At 40.9% G+C, this 27876-nt stretch overlaps 1 protein-coding gene across 1 annotated transcript in view; it reads left to right on the plus strand.

Annotated features, from left to right (window-relative positions):
- WNK2 (WNK lysine deficient protein kinase 2) overlaps positions 1-27876 on the plus strand; it is a gene marked incomplete at its 5' end in the record, with an annotated part of 206484 nt that overhangs the window by 120308 nt on the left and 58300 nt on the right. Inside the window, 9 exons of the mRNA XM_019537018.1 lie at positions 175-333; positions 11528-11719; positions 13530-14066; positions 17202-17513; positions 21014-21060; positions 23978-24143; positions 24231-24347; positions 26655-26822; positions 27054-27099. Of these exons, the coding sequence (XP_019392563.1) occupies positions 175-333; positions 11528-11719; positions 13530-14066; positions 17202-17513; positions 21014-21060; positions 23978-24143; positions 24231-24347; positions 26655-26822; positions 27054-27099 (1744 nt within the window). The remainder of the gene's footprint in view (positions 1-174; positions 334-11527; positions 11720-13529; positions 14067-17201; positions 17514-21013; positions 21061-23977; positions 24144-24230; positions 24348-26654; positions 26823-27053; positions 27100-27876) is intronic.

Here is a 27876-nt window from a genome sequence, read left to right on the forward strand (position 1 = left end):
TATATATATATATATATATAGTCAACATAAACTCTCCTTTCCTTGCTTATATTCTTCATTTCCTTTTCCTTGCTTTGGATTAACTATTTAGTGGCAAGCATGATCTAGATAATTTTTTTATTTCCTAGCTTGTTTGCATTTTTCCCTAAAATAAATATATTTTCTTTCATCCAGCCTGGACTTCCAGTAGTTCAGACTCCACCTGCTGTTGCTGCTCTGTCTCAGCGACCACAACATTATCAAGAACCAGCAATGACCTTTCCAGTTGCACAACCAACCACAGTTGCTTCATTGCAGATAGGTCAACAGCAGCCTGTGTTAGGCAGCCAACAGGTAAAAAGCTATATCCTGTGATCATAGTTGATGGCTGAACTCTTTCCTATTTTATTCTTTTCTGTATTTTTATTTTTGGAAGCTTCTTCCTTGGAAAATGCGTTTTGCTATGGGAGCATTGTCCAAGGTCGGTTTAGAAACTTCTAAAAGATCTCGAGTGCTTACTGCATAGGACTGCTGTACTGAGTGTTTGTTAAAACATTTAAATGCAGTAATTTGGTTTTGAAACCTTGCTTCTGAATACATTTTATTGCCTGGAAAAAATGTTTAAATACATGAACAGATGCATGTTCTTTTTTCCCCTGGTAGTTTCTGTGATACAATGGTTGGCTGCTTTTCAGAGTAGAAAACTTTAGTGTCAACCCTGTAACCTGTGTAGTGGAGATGGACCATAATTAGATACCTGTTTTTAAATAACATTCCTTCTATTTAGTGAGTCAAACGTTAATCAATCTTCCCCCTGGGATAACAAGGAATATCGGCCACAAGTTGTTGGAGAGTAGGTTTAGATTAGACATCCGCAAGAACTACTTCACAGTTAGGGCGGCTAGGATCTGGAACCAACTTCCAAGGGAAGTGGTGCTGGCTCCTACCCTGGGGGTCTTTGAGAGGAGGCTTGATGCCTACCTAGCTGGGATCATTTGAGCCCAGTGTTTTGTTTTTTTTTCTCCTGCCCTGGCAGGGGGTCGGATTTGAAGATCTATAAGGTCCCTTCCGACCCTACTTCTGTGATTCTGTGATTGAGTAGATGATGATGATGATGATTTGAAGATGGCAGATTTAAAGATAACAGCTGGAGTGAGGTGAACAGATGCATCTGTGCCCCAATGAAACAGCAGTAGAAAAAGACACTCACCCAACTTGGCATTTTCAAAGTGTTCTTTTATAGGTATTGGCATCCTTTGTTTCAGTGCTTTGTGGTTTTTCTGTACCAGTTTCTATTTTTGCAGTTGTTGTTCTTCTATTGTATTTAGCTTATTTTAGCCTTGGAGTGTTCTTGTTGCCTGTCTGGCAGAATTTCTTCTTCTTTTATCTCTTTTGTGCCCTCGAGCTTCAAAGGGATTCTTCAGCCATTTGTTAGTTACTAGCTGGTAATTTACACTTCTGGCGCCTTGTTGCTTACATAAACAGTTAAATCTTCTCCTGTTTTTATGCCATTCTCTCACCATTCACCCTTTTACATACAGACGTACATAAAGGCCATGCAGAGTTCATTCACTTATGTCAAGCAGAAGGATACGAAATGGAGTTTTCAAGTTGCTTACAGGACAAGACTAACATAGTTATATTTCACTATTACTACACTCTGTGTTAACATCAGCTACATTAGTTCAGTTCATGCTACACCCCTGGGCATGCAGTGGTAGCAGTAGGGACCAACGTGCGCAGCTGCAACCCTGCACACTGGTTCCAGGCTTGCCCATCCAACCTGAGCAACAGCAGTAGCAGCTAGGCAGAAACTGCTGCTCAGCACGGGACAAGTGCCCCCACTCCCCCCTTGCCTGGCTGGGCTGTTTTTGTTGCAGCTTCCCAGAGCCTGCGCTGCGTTGCGCTGGGCTGCCCTGTAGCTCTGTCACCACCACCTGAGAGCTGCCCTGCGGCTGCTCTGCACTGTTACCGCTACTGCACTGAGCAGCCCAGAGGTGATGGTGATGGAGCTGCAGGGCAACCAGGCACAGTGCAGGCTCTGGGCGGCTGCACCAAAAACTGCCAAGTTGCAACGAGTCAGAGGGGCCTCTTTGCACCATGCCAAGTAGCAGTTTCTGCCTGGCTGCTGCTGCTCAGCTTGGAGGAGCAAGTCTGGAGCTGGTGCTGGGGCCCAGGCTGAGCAACAGCAGTGTGGGAGAGAGACTGCTGCTCAGCTTGGAGGGAAAGTGGCCCCTCCCCCTCCTACTGCCTGTGCTTCCTGGTATAGATGTTTGGAGCCCTCACGGGGCTGCCCTGCATCTGCTCTGTGCAGCCACTGCTGCCCCATAGGGCAGTCCAGAGGTAGCAGTGAGTTGGCAGCAACACAGGGCAGCCCTGTGCAGGGTTCAGGCAGCAGCACCAGGAAGCACTGGTGAGGAGGAGCAGAAGGGGCTGCTTTTCACCCCATGCTGAGCAGCAGTTTGGCCTGTGCTGTCACTGCTCAGCCCAGATGGGTGAACACAGGACACTTAGGGTCAGGGCTGTGCATACTGGTCCCAGCCTGTACAGTGGAGCTGAGGTGGGAGGAAGTAGGGGCGGATGGGCAGGAGCACAGTGACACCTGGGCAGGAGCATGCGGCCCGCACCAGTGTCCTGGGGCCAACGCCAGGTTATGCTTTGCCCAAATTGGCCTCCCCTTTGTTGAACTTCAAGCAGCTATCAGAATATCTAAAAGTCAGTCAGTGAATATTTTATGTTGGTGTTCCTGTCTTATTACTAGAGGCACCCAAGGTATTTAAATAAATGAGGAAGTTATTGTCAGTTATAAATTGCACTCTTGTCCTGGATCAAGAATTTGGAGGTCCTTTTCCAAAGGAACATAAGGTTCAGAGGCACACTTTGATTTTAGGTATTTGATATATTTGTTTAATCATGAGTTGACGTGTACACACAGCCAGTAACGTGTCTTTGCACAGTAAAATGTGGCAATTTGTGGGGTGTTTCCAGACTAATAATTCCCCTAGTGTCCATTTGGTTACTGAGATATTGAAATCTATTTTTATATAGAAAAAACCTCTTCCATGCCGGGACAAGTAAGAACTACAACTGAGATCTCCATTGATTGTACAAGGATATATTCAGCCACTAGTACAATACATGCATCTATCACACCTCAGTATCATAAAACAGTGTTGATTTGTGAGGAATCTCCACAAAACAGCTTCAGTCAGTGCATGGGCCAAGCGTTGTTTGTATGGGCAGATTTACATTCTTAATGGGACATTACTGCTAGCAAAGCAATCAGCTCTAGTCTCACTCCTTATCACCCTTTTTACCACAAAAGTTGTAGAGAGATACCGTATTTCTAGCATGAAGGTAGTAACTACGGATATCCATTTAATTTTCTTGTGAACTGGGAGTTTTTTTGTTTTTTGGGTTTTTTTTAGATGAATCTCAAACCCCCCATGGTCTTAGAAGTATTGTTTTGTTTTTGTTTTCCTAATGCACAAAATATTCTCATGTTTCTTACTAGCTTGGTCTAGTTACAGACATCTGCATAGTGGTCTCATGAGCTTTCTGCTGAATCTTCAACATTTGCTATTTTTTTTCCATGTGCAAATGTTGCTTTTCCTGCTCTGGATTGGATTCTTTTTCTTTATCGCGTGAAAGAACATGGCTGTTTCTTGAAGCCCTTGTCACAGATGGAAAACGAACTCAAATATTGTCAGTCTTGGTCTTTCTGATTAATCAGACCACGTTACTCGCTGCTTCTCTTCTCTTGTCCAAAATAACAATTCACCTTGAATATATTGGTGCATAATGTAACATGCCATATACATTCTAGACACTGTGATACAAATTTAGGCTTGGGGCTAAATGGAATTGCCCTAGGGATGAATTTGACCCAGAGGGACTGGCATTCCAGGTCACAGGCAGACTTGTGTGTGTAAAATAAATAAATAAATAAAAATTTTAAAAAATGCAATTTTACTCCAGAAATTTGGAAACCTCTCTCAAGAAAGCAGTATCATGGGAAGAGAATGTAGCTAATTTGTACACTTTGGTTTGCAAGGATGTAGCTTTCAGTGTAAGAACATCAGGACATCATATTCTTACATTATAGGTAAGAAGATTGGTGTAATGGCTGTTCTTCATTTCATTAAGTGCTAGGTAGCAAATATAGGAACTCAGAAATTTCTTTTATCTAGTTAACTCTGTTCAGTAGACTTTAGATCTGTGAACTAGAAAGTGTAGAAATAGTGTCTCTGCATATTAAACTGGGTTGAAGACCTGTTTTAAGGCCCAGATTCAGTGAAGCACATATATTTATCATATGCTTTTACAAATGTGCTTAGGGGCCTTGTTGACTCTGAATTTACACTTCCAGTAAGATGAACACAATATGAGATACTAATATTTTAAGATTTTTTTTGTTGCCCTATTCACAATTAGAATGCTAAATGCTATTATATAGCATTTTCAGTGCATCTATGTGATTTGAAAGTATTTCCATTGACTTTCAATAAGACCTTTTGATCCAAGCTCATTTAGTTGTTGAATGTCCTAAAGGAATGTTTTCGATACATGAACAGAGACATGTACCATTAGGGAGAGAAGCAGTCTTCTGTTTAAATAAAGCTTGCTTTAAACTGGAGAGGATTCAGCCAAAGTGCATTATGAACAAGCAACACCTGCCGCCTTTTATGTTCCTAGCTTTTAAAGAGTAACCATTTTTACTCTAATATTAGATGACCCTGATTATAAGACAGTCCCCCAATAATTAGATTCTGTATATGGAAATTTTATGAATTTGGTATAATTTTCTAGGTGTAGAGTCTAACTTGTTGAAGCTTTGCCTTGAATTCATTCCCCTCTTTCCCCCACTCCTACAACAGGGCAAATGAATCTGATGTAGCCTCTTTGTGCTCTACCCTCTTCCCACCCTTACTATCAGACCCTAGCACATGGACATGAGGAGCTAATTTGAAATAACTGATCTTAAAATAGAAACATAGCTGTAGCAATTTGCATACAGTACCTATAGACGTAGTTCATCCAGAATTGATAGATTTTACTTCTTTATTTCTTTTTAAGTGTTGCAAGTTTTAGCACAGGTGCTCTACAAACACGCTTTTAAGTAGCACTTCAGCACCTACTTTATATATAGAACAAATGAAGCATGATATTAATCCAAAGCGAAAAGGCTCATGATTTACTGTTTAACTCATTGAGATGGTCCTTAGCAGAGTCAACAGCATTTTGAGTCATAGTGACCCCATAGCTCAGCACTACTTAGTATGTGTGTACTCTAGATTATTCCACTCCTATGTCTCTTTCTCCACCCCTGCCCTGCCCCTCCCCCACCCTCAGGATCCATGTACTGTTTAACCCCCCACTCATGACTCAAACTGGGTGTTTTTGTCATGAGTCCTGAGATGCTCCCAAGAATTTATATGCAGATGAAGTGCAGAGCAACCTAGTCTAACCTCACCTTGTGAAGGACAGGGCCATGCTAATCTTATTGTGACATACTGAAAGGGGCTGACAGGAGTATGTTTGGGGCCCTGATTGGTGATGTTTGCTGGACATTTGAGGCTGGTGAAGAAACGGGAATCATTGGAAATGGGAAAGAAAGGTGCAGCTTAGCTGTGGGGGTTACACAGAAAATCAGAATGTATTTAATGTAGTGGCTCACCATTACTTGGGGGAAAAGGTGCTGAAGGGGACTGTGCTAAATGGGTTTTACCATATATCTTAGACGAGTTGCACACACTTATCACTGGTAGATTCCTATCAGCATGTTTGCTTAATATGGGCCATAAACTGTATAGACATGCTCAGTGTTATCTGTATGCTTGGTTTCCATTACTGAGCACATGCTGCTTTTGGCAATTTAATGATAAACAGTGTAATTGGTGTGGCTGCTTTGTGTGGGCATATAAGATGAGGGACTTTTTCCCCTTGTGCTGGTTGTGGGGGGGATTCTTTATGTATATTCAAAGGCCAGTGCTCAAGAAGCTCGTGCACAAACAACTTTGTGTGCTTGCAGAAATTGTGTGCATGTGCAGAAACAATTAACACAATATACAAGTGTCAGTGCTTTTGCACATACAAAAAGATTGAGGTTTCAGTCAGTCTCTTTGGTAAAAAGATGATTGAATGCTTTGTTCCAAGGAAACCATTTCCTTAGTTAAATTTGAATTTTTTTAATACCTTAATGTTGGGGAACTTAAGCAGATAAACATTTATGACAGTATTATGAGTAGAGACCTACTCAAATTGCAATTGTGGATTTTGCAGAAATTGTGGTTGGTGTGACCTGGTGGGCGCTCATGTGACTGGAACACTGTCATGGATGGGTACAAACTGTTCAGGAGGGACAGGCTGGGAAGAAGAGGAGTTTTAGTTCACGTGAAAGAGCCATTTCACTGCTCAGACCTGCAGTATGAAACTGGAGATAGGCCTGTTTACAGTCTCTGCGTTACGGTTACAGGAAAGTGTGACAAAGGTGATTTTGTGCTGGGTGTCTGCTATAGACCACCAGACCAAGAGGAAGTGGTGAATGAGGCTTTCTTCAGACGGCTAGTAGAAGTTTCTCAGTCACAAGCCCCGATTCTCATGGGGGACTTCAATCACCCTGACACCTGCTGGGAGGGCAGCACAGCAGTGTGCAGGCAATCCAGAAAGTTTTTGGAGAGCGTTGGGGACAACTTCCTGCTGCAAGTGCTGGAACGGACAACTAGGGGCCATGCTTTTCTTGACCTGCAGCTCACAAACAGGGAAAAATTGGTGGGAAATGTAGTAGTGGATGGCAACTTGGGCAGTAGTAACCACAAGATGATTGACTTCAGGATACTGAGGAAGGGAAGGATGGAGAGCAGCAGAGTAAGGAACCTGGACTTCAGAAAAGCAGACTTTGACTCACTCAGGGGACCCATGGGCAGGATGCCCTGGGAAGCCAGTCTGATGGGGAGAGGAGTCCAGGAGAGCTGGCTGTACTTCAAAGAAGCCTTACTGAGAGTGCAGGAACAAACCATCCCAAAGCACAGGAAGACTAACAAGTATGGCAGAAGACCATCTTGGCTTAGCAGGGATCTCTTCAGTAAATTAAGTCACAAAAAGGAAGTTTATAAGAAGTGGAAACTTGGACAAATACATAGAAGTATAAGAGCATTGCTCAGGCATGCAGGGATGAAGTCAGGAAGGCCAAAGTGCAGTTGGAGTTGCAGATAGCAAGGGGTGTGAATAACAAGAAAGGTTTCTACAAGCATGTTGGTAGCAAGAGGAGGATCAGGGAAAGCGTGGGTCCCTTACTGAATGGGGGAGACAACCTGGTGACAGGATGCAGAAAAGCCTGAAGTACTCGGTGTTTTCTTCATCTCTGTCTTCTCAGGCAAGGTCAGCTCCCAGGCTACTGCACCAGGCAGCACAGTTTAGGGAGGAGGTGAGCAGCCAACAGCAGCAAAAAACCAGGTTAGGGCCTGTTAGAAAAGCTGGACAAGTCCATGGTCTTAGGTTGCAGAGCCACTGGCCATAATCTTCGAAAACTCACGGTGGTCAGGCCAGGTCCCAGATGATTGGGAAAGGGCAAATATAGTACCCATATTTAAGAAAGGGGGGAAAAGGAGGATTTGGGGAACTACAGACCAGTCAGCCTCACCTCAGTCCCTGGAAAAAGCAGGGAGCAGATTCTTAAGGAATCCATTTCTTAGTTCTTGGAGAAGAAGTTGATTAGAAACAGTCCAGCATGGATTCACCAAGGGCAAGTCATGGCTGACCAACCTGATTGTCTTCTATGATGAGATTAACTGGTTCTGTAGATGTGGGGAGACCAGTGGATGCGGTATTCCTTGATTTTAGCAAAGCTTTTGAGAGAGTCTCCCACAATGTTCTTGCAGACGAGAGTGGGAGTGTTGCTTGCAGGTCAAGAGAAGTGATTACTCCCCTGTATTCGGCATTGGTGAGGCTGCATCTGGCATACTGTGTTCAGTTTTGGACCTCCCACTACAGAAAGCATGTGGACAGATTAGAAAGAGTCCAGCGGAGGGCAGCAGAAATGGTGATGGGGCTCAAGGGCATGACTTATGAGGAAAGACAGAGAGAACTGGGCTTATTTAGTCTAGAGAAGAGGAGACTGAGGTGAAGCGAACAGTTATGCCAGAACAGGAGGTGCCTTGAGGCACCGGAGATCTCTGCTGTGGTTGGACTTCCTCTTTCCTTGGGCACCAAGGAACTTCGAGCCGCTTGTCCATGGGGTGTTTCCCTCAGCTTCCCCTCCCTTGATCTTAAATAAAATGAGAGTCCTGGGATGGTATGAACAACCCGTGAGAATGCTAATGTCATTGGTACTCTTGGGGCTCCCCTATATCCTGTTCACGTGCCAGCCAAGGTCTGGCTGATGCAGGTGTTCCTGCCCCCCAGGCTAACATGGCCTGATGCCTTTGACCTGCTCTGGGGTTTTGATGATGCCAGACCCGTAAGTGATTCCAGGGCCTCATAATTCACTTTTGATTGCATTCAGTTCATCAAGCCATACTCCAGGCACACTGAGTTTTCAAAAATTAACAGAGTACATAATTAATTTGTTCTACATAAATAAAGTTCAAAATTAATCTTGTAGATAAATACGGTTCATAATTAATTCACTGGCTTTCTTAAATAAAGTTCAAAATTAATTCATGATGGACAGCAATCAGGTCACAGCCCCCAGTTAATTCCTGGCTGTTCAGCAGTCCCTGCTCCAAGTAATTCACCCACTCAAATCAAACAGTCCAGCCTTAGTTGCTTCTGTATGTGAGGTTCCTTACCCACCTCAAATAAGTAGTCTGCAGCTTCTCAAATTAGCACTGACCATTACTTTAAAGCATTATGCAATTTAAAGGACAGACAACATCTTTGCTGTGCCCGTGAGTCAGGCCACGGTCACTATCGTGCTCACATGCCCTCTTTTGCAGTGTCAGGTTCTGGGGTCCATTGTGAGCCCTACTGTGGCCAACCCTGGATCACTGGGTGGCTGGATACCCCTCTGGGCTTCCAGGCTGGGAAGTCAGCTCAATTTCTTGCCAATCTTGTTGGTGTTGCAGGGTTGAATGAAGCCGCAGTACTCAGTTTCCTCGGCTCCACTTGCGTTTTTCTAGCGGGCTCTGGGCACAAGTCAGTGGCATAATAGCCTCAAAGAACAGGTACTTATAATTTGCAGCAGTAGTACTGCTTGCTGCTTCACTTCCACCAGCTCTGCACCTCTAGGTAAGTGTCAGCCATTTCCTGCCTTTACCAGGCATTCTGCTGCATTCCTCTGGTGTCCTGCTGTGCCTTTTGGGTCCTCCCATGTCAGGACCAGTACACGTGGTGTACCGCACTGTTTACACAGGGGATTTAATAGCAGCCTTCAACTACCTGGAGTGAGGTTTGATAGAGGATGGAGCTAGACTGTTCTCAGTGGTGTCAGATGACAGAACAAAGAGCAACAGCCTTAAGTTGCAGCAAGGCAAGTTTAGGTTAGATGCTAAGAAAAAAATTCTCAGTAGGAGGGTAGTTATACATTGGAACAGGTGACCCAGAGAAGTTGTGGAATCTCCATCCTTGGAAGGTTTTAAGACCCAGCTAGACAAAGCTTTGGCTGGGATGATCTAGTTGGGGATGGTCCTGCTTTGAGCAGGGGGTTGGACTAGATGACTTCCTGAGATCCCTTCCAACCCTAATTTTCTATGATTCTATGAGTTCTAGGTTTGTTGCATAACGTGTGCTAGTAGATGTTAAGTAACCAAATACAGGTCCAGTCATGTGAACCAAATCTGTCTGGGCAACACTAAATCCTGGTTAGTAAGAAACATAAATCATTATGCTGGTAGTCCTCAAACAGTTGTAATCCTTCTTGAATTTTAGTTGTTTTGAGATGGCCAAGGTTTCTTTTTGTGTGCATGTGGTTTAAAGGAAGAAAGAATTTTTATTGAAGCATTGTGATAAAAAAGCACCCAATCAAGACATTGTTCAGCTGATGCATCTTGGAACCAGAAAAACTGAAAGATGTTTGCATTTAGCTGCTCTTTTTATTTTTATAATTACATTTTTAACATCAGGAATACTGTTTTTTTCAGATGCATCCAGCATTAACTGAGATGGCTGAAGCAGGATAGATCATTACAAGTGAAAAATATACAAAGTTTATTATTACTGTTTATTAAGTTGGCCACATTAGCTATTCCTTTTTAATTAAATTGGCAGGTTAACCCTGACTCAGAGGAATTGAGTTTGATCTCTGTTGTTATGACTATGGAGCCTCTCAAGAGATTCAAAATCATTTATCAGAAGGGGGCAGTACTGTTAACTCTGATTACCCATTGGCTAGTCCCAAATGAAAATAAACAATGGTACACATGTAAATGCTTGATTAAAGTCTAGGCAGAAATCAGCTGAACTGAAAGAGGCTTTCAGTTGAGTCACCTTTTTTTCTTTTGTGCATACTTGGGAAACTAGATTTGCATGTAGATGCTATCATATCTTTATAAAATACAGCATAAGCTTACAGTAAAAGTTTGGGAGCAAGGGGTATCTGTTGCTGAAAAAGCTAATAATTACCTCTTCATACAAAGGAAAGACCTAAAAATCTTGATATAGCTAAGCTTTCAACTCCTAGACAGTGGTCTCTGTAGGCCAGGATTCAAGTGATTTATAAAGTTACATTGTTACCTGATCAATTCTGTGAAGATTGGAAGGATCTTTTATCAAAAGATTTTTTTCTTAATAGTTTGAAGCGTCTCTACACATTTGTTTAAAAGCAGAAACAAAACTAAACACATAAAACAACACCTCTGTGGATATTTTTCCTTGTTCTGTTGCTCACCTTTTGTTATTGACAGGAGAGTACAAGTCATGTGCTTCTTGCTGTCAATACCCATCCTGTGCTGGGAAATGCATGTGTGTTCTTGGTGGGTGAGGAGAATGTACTCTATATCAGTGGTTGGCAACCTTTACTGACCATAGTCCAGGATAACTCCACTCGGGTCAGGGGTGGGCAGGCACTAGGACCCATCCATTGCTGCTTGGGATGGGTAACACCACCAAAGCCCCGTGTACAAAGCCATAGATTGCTGACCCCTGCTCCATACAATTGGTACTATTTCCTGTAACTTTATTGCAGTAAGAATATTTTATTCCTTGATCAGGCAACCTAGACTGTATTATGAATTTACAGTAAATTTGAATGGCTACTATACTTGCTGAGTCAGTGTTTTAAACTAAAATGTGGTTAGTTTAGTCTATGTATAGGACTCTGAGGCCAATGGGGATTTTTGAATCTGACCTGGTTTGTTTTAGCTTTCTCCAAGATTCAAAGTGTCTGTCTGATTTTATTAAAAATAACCTTCTCAGACAGCTGGATATTTTGGTATGCATGTTTTATTTAGATGCGACTTAAACCCTGTTCAAGAGTCTGGATGTAAATTGAGAATGCCTTTTTACTAGTAGTACTCCATACAAGTGACATTTCTGTTATAACCATGCCATCCTAACTGGGAAGAGAGGTCCAGTTAGCTGACTGTTTAACATGTTTTTTTCTCTCTTGTAGCAGCAGTCCATGGCACAACAAGCCTCCCTGCAGCAGGTTCTAGCCAGCCAGCCAGTTTGTCCATTGCAGCCTGCAGCCCATTTGTTACCCCAGTATCAAACCCAGAATTCTCAGGTGGCAGCTAACAGTATACAACTAAAACCCCTACAGATTTCTACTGTGCCACAGGCTCCTCAAGTCCCACCCACCCAGGTAAAGTACTTTTGAGATATCACTGGACAGTTATCATTTAGAGGCATGCCTCCTTCAAGTAGAGCTTTCTGGTCACTGATTAATGTAACCTGCATCAGTTTTCAACCGTTTCCTGAAAATGTGCATCAGTTAAATTATACTTCAACATTATGTAGCTTTTAAATGTTACTTATATTTTTCATGATTTTTTTTCCTTAGTGAATCAGAAATATTCTGTGAAATAATCCTAAATCTTGCCTGTTTGACTTGATTATTGTTAGCTATTAAAATTACAATAACTGTAGTTCTGTATTTTTTTTCTTTCATGGTAGACCCTCTTTCTCATCCCAGTCTGAAGAACATGACCATTGGCCCACTCTTATGTTCTTAAGCTCCTACCTTCACTTTCTTTTCCACTACTCATCCATCTCCTTTCCTAATTCTCTGCCTCTCTCCACTACCAGTAGCAGAGATGAACCTTTACTTTGGCCTAAAGTGATGACATTCCTATACAAGCCACTCAGTGGGTTAGCTAACAGTGAGTCTTAAGTTGTGAAGCAGCTTAAACAAAAAGGAAAAGCAAGTTGCTTCTGTGATGTACACATCTTTTGGCATCTTACCAAAACAGACTAAAGGAAGCAGTAAGAAAAATTCTCAACATTTGCTTCTAATACATTTTTAAAGGGCAAATGAAATCCTTTCAATTCCAAAAGGAAGGTATCTGCCTTAAATTTCCTATGAAGTTTTAAAGCAGCCTTACTCTAAAGAATTTCTGACTTAATTGCTACTTGTTAATCTAATACATTTGAGCATGACCATGGCCATAAAATTACTGAATTATTCAGTTTTTATTTTTTTTCTTGGACTTTCAATAAAAGATAACCTGTTTAAAAAATCTAGGAGTGTATTATGCCCTCTCTTGCACACAGTATTGCCATTGACTACAGGAAAACTTACCCTGAAGTACTTATGTGGATGTTTTAAAAGGGTAAATATGATATTAAAGGCATTTTAAAAATGAGACTCTGACTGTACAAGCACTTGTGCATATTGTAATTAATTTGCTTTTTGGTAGGGAAACTAATCGCTCTCATAAGTTTTTGCAGGGTGGGACCATAGTATGCAATATCCCTGGTGGTGCATGCCAGAGGCCTGAAGGCATGTTATGTTAGCTTAGTTTGTGAGAAATGTTAAATTACAGGCTGGCAAAACAGGGTAGTTATAGTTTGCTATGTTAGTGGGAGTTTGTGTATTTAAGAATTGTTTTTACAGCTTTTTCTGTACTGCACATTTGCAATATGGGCTTTAAAACAGTTAATTTTGCATATGATAGGGTTACATTTTAAAACATCTTTATAGTCTGATTTTTGTTCGTTTCAGAATAAAAGTAATGATTCTGGTATTCGTAGGTTGCTCTGGCTGCCAAATGGTCTCAGATATAGTTGTGAATTTCTAGGATTTAAAGTGGCCAGATCTTGAAAATTCTCCTTTTGTATCCAACAATGTAAATTGTTTTTATGGATGTTTGTAAACTTCAGAGATTGGACAGAAGTGACTAAGAAATTGACATAAGTATCATGGGTGTAGGTTGTAGCTGTGTTGGTCTAAGGACATGGGCAGACAAGGTTCTTTGGGTGAGTCTGGTGTCTTTTATTATCATTTTAGTTGTAATTTAAGTTGGTCTAATTAAAAGAGATCAGTGTCCCCCAAAGAACTTTTGTCTACATAAGTATCATGGCACACATGATTTACGTACTTACATGGCAGATTAAAGTACTTTGTACCATCAATGAAAACATTTGCAATTTATGTGATATTATATTTTTTTCAGATTCCTCAGTTTCCTGTCATTCCTGCAATTACTCCTCTGGCAGGACTTGACAACCTTCCTCCAAACCTCTCTGATTTACCTGCTGCAAGTGTACCCCCTATTCCTGCTCCTTCTCAGTATTTTACTCCAGCTGTGATTTTACCAAGCCTTCCCATGAACCCTGCTCTGCCTCTGGCACCAAACTCCCCTGCCCTACCCATGCAGGCAGTCAACCTTCCTCATACTACTGTGGCTTCTTTGGTCTTGCCTTGCCAAACAATAGTGCCAAATATGCCGGCTGCTCCAATACCTTTACTTGCTGTGGCTCCACCGGGAGTGTCAGCTTTGCCAACACATCATGCAGTATCCCAGCTGTCCCAGATGTACCAGACTACCTTCCAGCAGATAATTCAGAATGAAGCTCCCTCTCCCCATCACACTCAGAGCACGCAAGCAGTTTCGCAGCAGCAGCAGCTGCCTCCACTTCCTCAGTCACTTCAGCCAAGCATAATTCATCTTTCAGAACAGACTATGTCTGCATCTGGGGCTGGTAACCAGGTAATCCATTTGACATTGGACTATCAGTACTTGAATGTAGGATGGTTATTGAAAGCAGCAGTTCTTGTAAACTGTTCCATTGTTCCATGGCCTTTTTGTTACTCACATTTAAGATGTTTTACTCAGATTTATTGTATTGGCCAGGAGATGCAGTATGAAATAACTAGTGGTCAGACTAGGGTTAATCAGGTGAATCTGTTGCTCATCTTGAGACTGTATGGAATGAATTTCACAGGTTTTATGAAAGTATGGTGGTCTACTAGACTCTGAGAAGGAAGGAATAGAAACACTTGAACTCCTTTTTCCTTCTCCCCCTCTCCCAGCTAGAAGGAAAAAAATGGTCATGCGGAGAGGACGGACATCATGGTACAGTTACATAACTGAGAAAATATGAAACTGCTATTTTAATATCCATACTACAGTACATGCATGGTGTCTATAGGTGTAGGTTACTTCTACATACGTATGTGGGATTACAGATGTAACTGAGCCATTTTGCTGATGTGGGACTGTTCACGGATAAATGTTGTTGTTGTGGTGGCTTTTTTTCTTTTTAAACTAAAGTAACTATTTGGCGAATGCTTTTCAGAAAGCTGCTGAAAGGATGTCTACGAATAAATACTAGCTGCTGGTCTCCCTCCTGCTCCCCCCAACACCCTCCCAGTCCCTTAGAACAAATGAAGCATAAAATAGGACTTCTAATATTAGCACTACTTAAAAGATAAGTAGGTTCAGAACTTGGTAATGAGTCTGCACATAATAATACTACTGTCATCTTCAGTGTGATGACAATGTGCAATGCTGCGTGACCCAAGCAGAAGAAAGGACTAAATCTGTTAAGAATTGCTTGCTTTCAAAAACAAAGGTTGGACAAGCCTGTATTCTTTTACATCTCTGTTTACTGTAGCGTCTGGATTAAATTCATAACATTCCATTTCCACCTACCATTTAGAACAGTAGCTCCAGTATTCCACATTATATCTACACTTCTGTCTTCAGCCATATATTTGGTGCAGAAATATTGTTTGTGAAGAATTATAGCTCATTTTGGGGCCTGATAGGTTTTTGTCTGAACTAAGCAATGGTAATATTTCCATTGCTTTAAAGAGCTGAATCAGGCCCACTCTGTATGGCAAACATCATGATAATGATACTGATATTCCTAAACAAGTGTTGACACAGTTGCAATTTACTGACAGGATTCTTCCACAGATACTAAAATATTTTATTAGGATGAATAATTGCTAATCCAAATGAAATGAAAGAAGTTGCCCACTGTACAGAATATTCAGAACATAGTGTTCAGTCTTTAAAGCCCTTTTAGAGAGAGTTTATTTCAATGAATAAAGGCATTCCAGTTCAGTAAGTCTGTTTTCATGATACTGATGGGTAATACTTGCTTATTCCCTATCTCTCCTAGGTAAAATGCACAATCTGAAAATTATTAATTATTCTGGGAATAGTTTACTGTGTGCTTTAAAGTGGTTAATACTAAAAGAAAAAAAATACCAGTATTACCTTCTCATCTTCAGCACTGAGCAAACTGCTGTCCAGAGAGTTTTTTCATGTTAGGCTCTTCTGTAACGCCATTTCATGATATAAAGCATGCTGTACCTTTATTTCTACCTACATGAAAACTTACAGTAATAATTCAGACTGAAAATCCGTATTGTGGATACAATATATGTAGTAATGATGACAGTATGTGTCAGTATACTTTTATATACATAAAACCTCTAGGTGCAATAATAAATTTAAAAACACCCATAAAAATCAATAATACAGCGTGTCAGTAGTAGTACTTAAGAACCCTCCATTCTGTACTTTCCTTTGCTTCTTTCCCACATTCCCACACCTCTTCAGGAAAAGCGTGGAAAAAATAAGTAGGTTTTGAAATATGCCTTGGATATCAAACTCAGCCTTTTGAAAACAAATTCCCTTGATGTCCCTGTGTGGAGAATGACTTGTCTTTAAATGTACAAATTAAAGGACTGTTAGTTTGGACAACAGTATGAGGAAAGATGTGGTGTCTAAGATGATCAGAAGCCACATATAGATCCTGATACCACAGGTTACTTCAGCATCCAAATACATGTCACACAAGGAGGAAATCCACTGAGATAAGCATAAAAACTCATGTACAAAGTTAATCAGAAGTGTTTGCAGCATTGAGGTTATAGAGCTGAATAGTAGTACTTTCATTTTAATCCTGAAGCTAAATGGAAGTCAGTGCCATCTATGGAAAACTTACCAAATATGTTCATTGTGCAAGATATAAACAAGCATCTTGAATAAAGTCTGAAATGAATAGCCCAGTGCATTGTCTGTGTTGCTATGAGGGTTTTTTTCTCCACCTGCATACCTAGGCTTGAAGAGAGAGAGTAGATTTCCCAAGAAATGGCATACAACCAGTGTGCTGAATTTCTAAGAAGGATCCAACTTTGTTTTGCATAATTTAATTCCTGTAAATTAAGAAAATATAAAACCTAAGCAGGTATTAATTTGATGTCATCTTTGCTACACTTTGGTACAATGTTGCTCAACCTCTGGTCCGTGGAACCATGTCATCCAGTCTGTGGGGCTCTCCACAGATCTGGAAATGTGGTGATGGGAGAGCAATAGCAGTATTAATTACTCCCAGAACTGTAGCGATGTAATGCTGTCAGTGTTCCCCTAATATCAAATTTCTGGACCCAGGGGGAGCCCCATGGCTTACATGACATGGCCTGTACACTGGACCATGCTAGCTTGTCTGGTGGTGCTGCAACTGAATCTGGTGCCTGGGGTTGGGCTGGTGTACTGGGTTGTACTGCACCAGTGGACCAACCCTGTGTCCTGACCCCATGCCAGATCTGGCCCATAGACTAACCCTGCACATTTGGCCTGCATAGCTAGCTAGGTTGATCACCACTGCCTTAGTAAACTTTGTAAGAAATGCCCTCTGTTTTATTTTTCTGTTTAAACTCTTTGTGGCTCCCCCTTTCCACTTCCAACAAATAAAAACCATTCAAGCATGTTCTCACTGCAGTTATAAATGGGTTTTCATTAATAAACATGGCCTTTGCACTTTGACTTGAATGAGTCAAACACCATAAAGAGAGGTTTTCTTAATAGGTCTTTATTGTATTACAACAGATTATTGGACAACCTCAGTATGCTTTGGAAACTGGAGCCCAGGTGCCTATAATGCCAGTACAGCCTTCGATAATTATGTCACCACCTTTGCAGTCACAGCCTGAAATATTGCCTTCCTGCCTTGGGCAAGAAAATCTTTCACAGCTTCGTGGTAGTCTTGCTACACCTAGTGCAACAGTGCCCATAGATCAGTGTCTGCCTCTTCAGCCTTCGGGTCTTCTGCAACTTCAGCCAGAGTTTTCCCAGCCTATGGGAAAGCAGATCTCAGCTCCATGTTCAACTATCCAGTCGATTACAGAGTCATCTCAAGAGGTAGAACCATTTTTTTCCCCCCTTAAATAACTACCAGTCTTGCCATTAACCTCCTTTATGGTTATAAATTTATCTCAAAGAAGAGTTTATCCAAACTCGCTGTGTAGAGCTGCTTAGCTTAGATTTTGAGACAATGGTTCATTCAGTAATAAGTCAACTTTTTCTTAACTCCTGTTGTAAACAAAACAATGTTATAATTAATTACCTAGGAAGTGTCTCCTTTAAGTTAGTCATTGGAATAATAAACATTAGGGGAAACCAGCTAGCAAATACCTGTTCACCTTTATTTTTACAAAGATAGAATAGAAATCACTGTGGAAATGTCATACTAGGGTTATATCCAGTAGAGCTCCATTCAGTGTTTTGTCCAGTCTTGTCTTAAATGTCACAAGTAATGTTGCTTCCAGTATTTAGCTTGGAAAAACTGTTCCATAATCTAGCATTTTCTTGTCTGAAAGTTCTTCATGATGCATATTCTGAATCTTTTTCCCATCTCATTACTTTCTAATGTAGTGTCTGCCTGTATTACCCTGAATTCCACTCCATTTTCAACTTTCTAAATTTTCCAAATACTGAGAGATGTTATCATGTCCCTTTTGTAATCATGTAAGCAAGCTGTAATTTGCAGTCTCAAGTGTTTCTGTATAACAGAATTACTTTGTCCTGCCTACTCATCTGTATTTCAGTTTTTCTTTGCATGCTGCCAGTTGTTTGGCTCTGACTTGTGGAAAAGGTTTTAAAGATGAATATTGCCTTCCCATTCATCCTCATATGCAAAGCAATTTTATGTTGGCCTTTTGGCTCTCATATCTGATTGCAAAACTGCATCTAACTTGCTATCCCCTCCAAATCTGAAATCCCCTTCAACACTGTTGCTTTCCAGGGTTCTTCCTTCAATGAAGTATCTCTCTTCTGGAGTATCTCTTCTCCAGAAGCAATAGCTTTTATCTTTTCAAACTTACAGCCCCTGTTTTGTGTGTCTGTATTCAATGATATCTGTACGAGACTGGGAAGAAGCTATAAATAATGTCCTCTTCCAGATCATCACTGAGGATGTTGAGTAAAACTAGATCTAGAGCCAAGCTTTGAAACACCCCCACAGGACTCTACTTACTTTTTGGATTTTTTTTCTCTTCACTAAGAAGGCTTTGAGGTGCATGCATGTCACGTTATGTAGGCTGGGGGTATATCCTGCAGCCCAATGTTTTACATGAGTTTTGTAGCTCAAATGTAGGTAGTGCATGGAACTTCGCCTGCAGAAACCCCAGTTATACCTAACACCTGTTCTTTCCATCCTTATGTAGTGTTTTTCCTTCTGCCCACTTTGATTCCTATGCCCTACGTGCCAAAGAGCTGGTACAGACAGGGTTACTAATCCTGTGGTCTCAGGCAGAAGGCTCCTTGAAAAAAGAGTATATTGTGTTACTGCAGTGCAGCATGTTATGGAGTACAGTTTGCTGTATGCTGACTGAAATGCAGCCTGCTAGCTACTACATACTGAAGCATCAGGAGTCTCTGGGAACCTGTATCCACTATTTCCATCCATGTAAAACAGTTCTAAATAAATTTCCCCCATTTTCATGCTTGCTTTTATAGGATCAACTCACTGAAGATCCCTTGGTCCTCCCTGCCCCAAGTGATATAGATGAGCAGTTTGGTGGGAAAGGTTTGCACTGGCAATAGTGTACCTAGGGGCAGGAATGCAATAGATGCAGCTGCCCCATGTGGCAGGGGGGGAGTGCAAAAAAAGGTGGCAGCTGCTGGCAGTGATGTTCGCAATCACAAACAGGAAGTCGCCGCTTCCACTTTGTCCTGGCCACCCAGCCATATCCCGACACTACTAGTTCTTGGGATTTGCTACTTGGAGACCCATTTGAGGACTGTAATAGGGCCCAGATTTATTTGAACTTTGCCCACCCTTTACAGACACTTGATTAAATGGCCTGTCCAAAACCAAACCTCCCATATCACATAGTTGCATCACTGCATGCAGGGCAGTTTTGGTGGGCTTAGGTGATCATTCTTATCCATTTATTCTACAAATCTTCAGCTAAGTTTGAAACAACTCTTGTCTGATATTAGTAAAATGTAGATCCATGTAGTGGTCAAATTGATCAGCTCCTGTTGTGAATGGGCTGATCTCAGCCACTGTTAAGTACTTTTGCTAAGATTTTTCTTGGGTGTGACATTCTCCAGTGGGTTTCATGCCATACATACTATAATTCAAAACAAAGCATTTCATTTCCACTTTGCCATAATGCTTCCAGCTATCTTTCTATTTTGTTTGAGTGCATGTGACAGTGCCCATATTCAAGGTAATTTTGAATTGATCAAGCAAGTAAGATTTTTGTAAGACACTTGATCCAAGTGCTTTAATAAAAATCTAGATATGTTATGTATATGTTCTTATTCATTAATTTTGTGATTCAGTTGATGGTGCAGTGCAGTTTGGAATGACCTCTTCGTCAGACAAAAAACCAACATGAATCTGTTAACATCTGAAGGCTGACTAGTTTCAACTGTGCTGTGCAAACTTTGTGTTTTTCATTAGTCAGCAGTTGTGATGGACTCATAGACTGCTTCCCTGAATATATGGCTATACTAGAATTTTTAAATTGCCTGTTTTGCTGTTGCTATCACCAGTTATCTCCATTGGTTGGAGTGCCAGGGCAGACGGGTCCAGTAGCTGTTGGCACTTCAAGCATCATCTTGCCTAGCTGTCAGAACAGGTCTGTACTCAAAGGTGGATAGAACTCAGATGTTTATATATGAGCACTACTGGCGGTGCAAGTAAATCACTGACAACAGCAGTTGGAGATGCTTTCTTTTTGAAAATGTTTTATTTGTAGAGATGGTGAAAGATGTTAGGAGGCTAGTATGGGAATGTTGCTTTTCTCCTTTATTCCAAATTAATAACGCATCGGTCAATAATAAATAAACACATAATTAAAATACTAAACATTAAATATAGTAGGATGTATTTTACTATAGAATGAAGTGGAAAGTAATAAAAAAAAGGTCAAATTTTGGGTCTGTTTAAAAAATGTCAGGTAGGTAATGACATGAATGTGAAATGTACTAAAGTTACTTTCTCACTATGAGATATTCATTAACTGCTTATTAATATAGGACCTACTGTGCTTTCTGCTCTTCTGCTATAGGGCAAGCAGTGGGCAAATGCACTAATTAGCAAACTGTTCCAAGAGCGGATGTGTGTGTATTGATATTTGTGTGCAAACAAAAGCTATGTTGGCTTGTGCTCCAAAATAAAAGCTGGGGACAAAAGCAACATTAAGTGGAAAAAAGACAATTTAGAGACTTGCCAAGTTCAGAGAATGATTTACTCAGTAATATGTTATTAAAATATTATTTTTTGGAAAATGTCTTTTGAAATGCTCTTTCAGAAGACTCTTAATAATGTTCTATTTCTTCAGATACAAATATAATGTATTCAATTTCCATAGTTTTTTATCTTTAAATTTTCTCCTCTTATATTTTAGGATGCAATGCAGGATAAACAGCAAACACTATCCCAGAGCTGTGAAAGGTATACTTAAAATCTCTCCAACATGTGAGCATGTTTTATTTCAGGAGACTTTTTCTTCCTGTTTAGGATTGTGGTATGGGTGGGTTAGGAGAGCCAGGCTACACAAAATAGGTAGAATGGAAGAAGTAGGGGCTAGGTACTAGGAAACTAAAGTGTCAGGTCTTTAGGGGAAGACTATCCTAAACTTGCTCTACACCCAGGTTTTTTTTCTGTGTTTTTTTTTTTTTTGTTACCTCTGTAACTCTTCTACCAGAATAGTTGGTGATAAAATCCCTAGCACAGATAGTGTTATATGGGCATAAAGGTGTTTTTAATACCCCTATGGCTTATAAACGATATCAAACACCTCCATACTGACAAACATCATCCACCCACTGGGGTTAGGGGAGACAGGTGTGTGCTGTACTGCTAAATGACTTCCTGCCCCTGGGGCAGGGGGCTAGACTCTCTGATCCTCTGGGGTCCCTTCCAGCCCAAATGTCTGTGAAATCTATATGTAGTAGATGTGGCCAGCTGCTTTTAGAATGCTGAGTATGGTGAAACCCCAGAGTAGGTTGGAGGCATGAAGCATGAACATAACATAACAGGCGGTCAGTAAGAAGTGTACCCACCTACGTATCTTCTTGCATACAGCATTCCCTGGTATAAAAGATGCAACCCCTCTTCCCCGCTCCCGCCCCTGTTCTGCCTTTGAAAAAGCTTTCCATGTAACAAGTAACAGAGTAGCAGCCAACAGCCAAGCCTACCCATTGTTTTGCTCTCTGGATCCCATGGAGTTACTTTTACTTTGGCCAGGCAGAAGTTTAACTTGCAAAAACTACTGTTACAGTATTTCCTCACTTGTAAAGCATGCCCTGATTTCCAGCAGCTGGTTTTTGGGGAAGAGGATGGATATCTGTGAGAAAATATGGAATTATAATTTTCTTTAACACTCTTTTTGGGTTTGTAAGCTGCAAGTTTATAAGTTTGAAATTTGTCTGACTTCCTTTATATTTTTTTCTAGCTGAAAAATGTATATCTAACTCCTAGGTTAGGTGAAGCATATCTTGCATATTAAGAATAGAATATTTTCTTCTGTCCCCATTTCTGCTTTACCAGAGGCGCCAGGCTGACAAAGTAGATCATTTTGGAGCCTTAAAATAATACCTACCTTGTGAGGAATTTGAAAAATGTCAAGTCCTGGGGAAAAGGAAGAGGAGAGGATTTACCCTTACCTTCTTGTCAGAAATATAGGGTGTGTGTAAATGAAACCGGAGACCCTAAATTGAAGCAGTGGGTTTTTAAAAACATTGCTTCAATTTAGGGCTCTTTAAACCCTCATGTTGTGCACATGCCCAACTTACCTGCCTTAAGCTGCTGGTGGGGGGTGGAGGCAGTGGCTGGTGCTTCCCTGTGCAGCTGCCCCCTCCCCTGGAGGCACCTGCCTGCAGGCACGCAGCTCGGGCAGTCCCGCAGGCTACTGCAGCCATGGAAGGAAGCGCCAGGTCCCAGCACAGCTCATGCAGGTAGGCAGGCCTGGTGGGGGAGAGATCAGGCCTCCCCCCCTTTGGGTGGAGCCTGCCTTCCTCAGCTACTGCCAGGCTGCCTGCCTTCAGGACTTCCTGTAGAGCCCCTGAGGTGCACAGAGCCCGTGTTTTGCTCCACGGCTGGTAGGGCAGCAAATTAAAGCTTCTCTGAGGAGTTTCTTTGCTGTGCCCCAAGGCATTTAGGGTGCATTACACCGCTGACTTTGCAAAAGCATTTAGCCCATTTTAAAGTGTCGTGCACACATGCCTGTCATTTCATCTACACGTGGCCATAGAGTGCTTAACTCTTTCAGTCACTAGCCTATAGAGGGAGGGGAGGTGTGACACTTTTCTGATCGCATCCATTTTTTCATGAAATATAATATTCTATGAAATTTCAGAACAGAATATACACTTTAAAATTTACAGTCACTTTCCAGACTTTAATTCCTTAGTGTGATTAAATGAGAGAAAATGAGTTCACTCAAGCTTAGTGAATAAGCTACGGTATAGTCTTCTGTAAGAAAGGATGCAAACTATTTAGTGGTGAATGTCTTGAATAATTATTTAGCTATTTTGCTATGTTATATAAAATTTACCTTCTTAGCTGTAGTAACATTAAGAGCAACCTATGTCAGAACCCTGTAAGAATATCCTGAGACTTCTCTTCTCAGGATGCACATCACTTAAATTAGCATGAGTTGTGTGGCCCCTTCATAAAGTGGAGAATAAGTACATTGCAGTAAAATGGCCTGCAGAAATTGTATATTGCAGAGTATGTCATCAAGGCAGTAGGCAAGGAACATGCCCAGAACAATTATTGTATTTTTCCCAGTGATTAAAAGACTGATTATTTCAGTACACCTCACATGCCAGTAAGATGAAATATTATCTCTTGCATCTAAAAATAAAAGGAATTGTTAATTTATCGTTAGTAGCTGGACCTCTAGTCAGCTTGCTGATTTGCATTCATGACACCCCCTTCCCATGTTTGAACACCATGCAGTCCAAGTATCTTGGTGATTGCTGCTAATAGTGTCACTCTCTTGCCCCTGATGGATACAAGGTGGCAGTCTCTTGTGGAAGTTCTAGATGGATCCTTTCCCCCAGAGAGTATAGAACCTGGTGGATGGTCTGAAAATAGAAGTTTGGAAAATGGAGATCCTTGCAGTTCAAAAGACAGCTTTAAGGATTCCTGAAGGAAAAAGGGCATGCCATTTATGCATGAATATAATGACTTGTTGGAATTCCATTACCCTAACTCCAATGCCTGTGCCTAAGTAGGGACATAGATGCTGTTTTCAAGTACAAAAGAGGCATGCTATTTTTTTGTAGTCATGGTATTTCTTTCTCTTCTCTTTCCACATCCCCATCTTCTATGGGTTTTTTCTCTTCTTTTTTTTTTTTTAAAGCTGCATGATTCCTGACATTGCTTCAGGTAGAGAGATGAGCGATAGCTTTGAAGGAGTGACTGGAAGTGGAAAACTAGAAGGAAAACCTTCAAAGAAGCATAAGAAATCTACACGTGCTCGTTCACGCCAGGAAAAGTCCAGCAAACCCAAACTGACCATTCTCAATGTGAGTGTACAACCTTTTTGTTTTAAACTGAACCTCTGTTTTTGTTATGCCAGGAATAATTCTAATGTTACTTTTTTTTTTATATAGGTTTGCAACACAGGGGATAAGATGGTAGAATGTCAGCTTGAAACGCACAATCACAAAATGGTGACTTTTAAGTTTGATTTAGATGGTGATGCACCAGAAGAAATTGCTACTTACATGGTATGGACTTATTTGTGCTGAAGTTTTTATAAGTTTCTTAAAATGTTGAGCTGCCCAGGTTTGTTAATACTGCAAAAAAACGCATCAGATATAAAATCAAGGTTCCCAAGTGACCTACTCCAATGTTAGAACTGGGGGCCAAGTTAAGGCCACACCCACTTTAATTCTGGTGTTTCTTAAGTTCTAAGAGCTTGACTTCACAACTTTATATGTCCCATTTTGAGCCTAATTTCATAAGTTTTTAAAAAGCAATCTGCAAAAAAAAATATCCATCACATAGCATCATATTGATGCTCACATGTATCATCAGTGGACTTGAACTATTTAGTTCCACCAGACGGAGCTCTGCCTTTTGAGCAGACATTAACTGACAAAGGATGCCAAAGTACTGATGTTGTGGGGATTGGCATTAGAACACATTTGCAGGTGTTTTGCACATGTTGAACATGGCAGAGGAATATGAAACTCAGAAATTTGGGGGTTCTTTCCAGGTTCTGGAATAGTGTGCTCAAGTGAGCACTGATTTTTTTTTTTTTTTCTTCCCCAACTGATATGCACCACATCCCCTTTATCCTGTCTTTTGTTCTAGCCATGTCTTCCCCACTTCTTGTTCCTTGTCCCTGGTCCATTCTCACTTGGCCCATCCTGGTCCCTATTTCTCCACCTTTCCACCTGGGCATATAAAAAAAAAAACAAAACAAAAAAAAAACAAAACAGTCTTGGTCTCCTTATTTAGCAAGTATTAAGCTTACCACTCCAATTACCCACCATCCATCCATTTGTCTTTCCATGTTTCCTGTTCCTACAAGGTCCCTGGCCAAATCTCCCTCCCATACTCCTTGCACAGTGTCAGTAGCATTCCAGTTGCTTGTCCCATCTCTTTGCCAAGCCAGTTCTAATTCTCGCATTATATCTAAAATGCCTTGTCAAATATGTCTTCTCTCTCTGCCTCCTTTCTGCCATGATAAAAAGATACTTGAAATGAAATTGCACCCCAAATAGGTAGCTTGGTGACATAAGCATCAGAAAACAGTGTGCTGCCAAATCTGATTAAAAGTTGAAAGGTAAAGAGCAATTGTAACCATTGTGGATGCTGCTGGCAGGTAAGAAAGCAGAAATATAATTTAAGTAAGCCACGGATGTATTGAGTAACATATCTGGGAGTTATCTAGCAATAACTTGTCTGCTGCGAATCATTTTTTAATCTTTTCTATCTACAAGAATACTGTCATCACAACATCCAAAACTGTTGCCTTGGTCCTACCACCCTCTGTAGGATCACACCAGATTCTCATCACATAAGGGCACCAGCCCTATTCCCTGCCTTCTGCAAGCAATGCCTTTTATCCTACTCTGAGTCCTGGTTTATCAGGTGTTCAGTGATACTGAACACTTGTCTACACTAGGTACTTGCCAGTTTGTCACAAAATGAATTTTACAGCTTAAACTACTCACCAGGCCTCTGAGGAAGGCAAAAAAACTCATTCCCCTTCCCAGAGCAGTCTACCAGGGAAGGAAAAATCACTTCTCAGTCCTATAAAAATATCTAGTATGAAGCCTACATAAAAGCCAACCCCTCCTTTCCTCCCCCCCACCCCCTCCCAAAAAAAGCAACAAAAACCTAAGTTTACCCTAATGTCAAAGTGGGGAATGAGAAGGAGCACAGCATAGCATAGTACTTCAGGTAGGAAGAAGGGCATACAGTATGGAAACCAAATCCAAGTCACAAAGTCCCTGTCTGTGGGGATGGAATGAGGGGGCAGGAGAGGAAGGTACAGACTTTCTTTCCTGCTGATTCAGCTACAACCCTTCCACTTCCAGGGTGAGGGCCAGGGAAGCATTGTTTCTGTAATGCCACTGATGATGTGATATGATTTAATGCTATTTTGGATTGTAGACGCAATGGACTTGATTTTTCACACTGATTGTGAGCTGTCATGATTCTAGATTAAATCAGTGGAAGCTGTGGGGCTCAAGCATCCTAACAGTGAGGCTCTGTGTTTAATAGCTAAAGAGTTTCAGGTTTTTGTCTGCGTTTCAGTAAAGGGTCTCTTATTATGGGATGAGAAGCTAGAAGACTTTGAATCAAGGCTTCTAGGCTTATAAAACTGCTCATTTTTTGTGATGGAATGAATTCTTGTTGACCAGAAACCAGATAAGAATGTCCTCTTTTTATATTCTAGTTACCATGATAAATGGTGCATGATGTTTGTCAACAGGTATAAACTTTCAGTTAGCTGAGACCATAGAAAGAATATTAACAAATACATTGTCATTACAGCCTTTATCTTTAATGTGTTCTTACAGGTAGAGAATGAATTCATTTTGCAGACTGAAAAAGAAACATTCATTGAACAGATGAAAGATATCATTGATAAAGCAGAAGATATGCTTAGTGAAGATACAGAAGGAGAACGAAGTTCTGATCAGGGAACAAGTCCCCAGCAGGATGCCTACAGACTGGAAATGGATGAGGTGTAAACAGTGTTCCTTAAACAATTTCTAGTTGTTGAATCCAATTTTTTTTAACATCTAATTATGATCTTTTGAATTAGGTTTATACACTTTTTTCTGTAAAAGGGGTCTTAATTGAAAAAGATCATTTTGCTTTTATTTGGTTAACATGTGTAACACAATGTATCCTTAGAAAAAAGTTCCTGCATTAATCCATGTCTGTGACCAGTTTATTCATTCTTTTTTTAATAGGAAAAACGGCAATATCAAGTGAAGACACCTATGTATCAACAGAATGGTAAAAGTGCCTTTAAGTACAAATTTCATCTTGAACTGTTAAGACAGAGACTTGTATAATATCAGACAGTCCAGAAATTTAATAGTCTCAAGAAAACATGCACCAATTACAGGTGATTGGGAATGTGCCTAGAAAATGTAGGTGTTAATAGAGGCCATGGTTTCCATCAACAGCCTTTAAGTTCCAAACTGCTAGGTGAAGCCAATATATGGGCACCCAGGAGAGGTGTGAATTTCACTGACTGACCAATGGTGCCTGCTCCCAGCCCCCCCATAGGAGTGGTGTTTGAGAAGGAATAGCCGCAGCTTTCATATAGTGTACTCTGTTCCACCTAATAAATATATTTGTCAGGGGGAATTGAGAGATTGGATTTGCCAGTCTTGATGGTGGCAAATCTGAACTGAATTTGTTAACGTATAGGTTTTGGCCATCTCTCCATTAGCAATGGAAAGCCCCGTCCTTCTGCATACGTATGTATTTCATCACTTTCACAGAAAGAAGATGTCAGCATTGGCTTTCACTCACTCTGCTATTGCAAAGAGCCTCTATGAAAGGAAGCTTTCTTCCAAACGTCATGTCACCATGTGTTGTGTGCCTTTCTGTTCTCTGAACTGAAGGTGTGGGGAGGGGTTATACATGTCTGGGAATTAATAGCATTGCTTTGGCAAGTGCAGGAAAATGGTGTCCCTCCTAAAAGTAGGTTTTGTGCTTAGATATTGAATATTTGCTAGTCAGTTGTAAAATGTCACTTTTGGATGTCAGTTTGTAAATAGTTAA

The sequence above is a fragment of the Crocodylus porosus genome, unplaced genomic scaffold, assembly GCF_001723895.1.
Source record: "Crocodylus porosus isolate Cpor-Errol unplaced genomic scaffold, CroPor_comp1, whole genome shotgun sequence".
Classification (NCBI taxonomy): Eukaryota; Metazoa; Chordata; order Crocodylia; family Crocodylidae; genus Crocodylus; species Crocodylus porosus.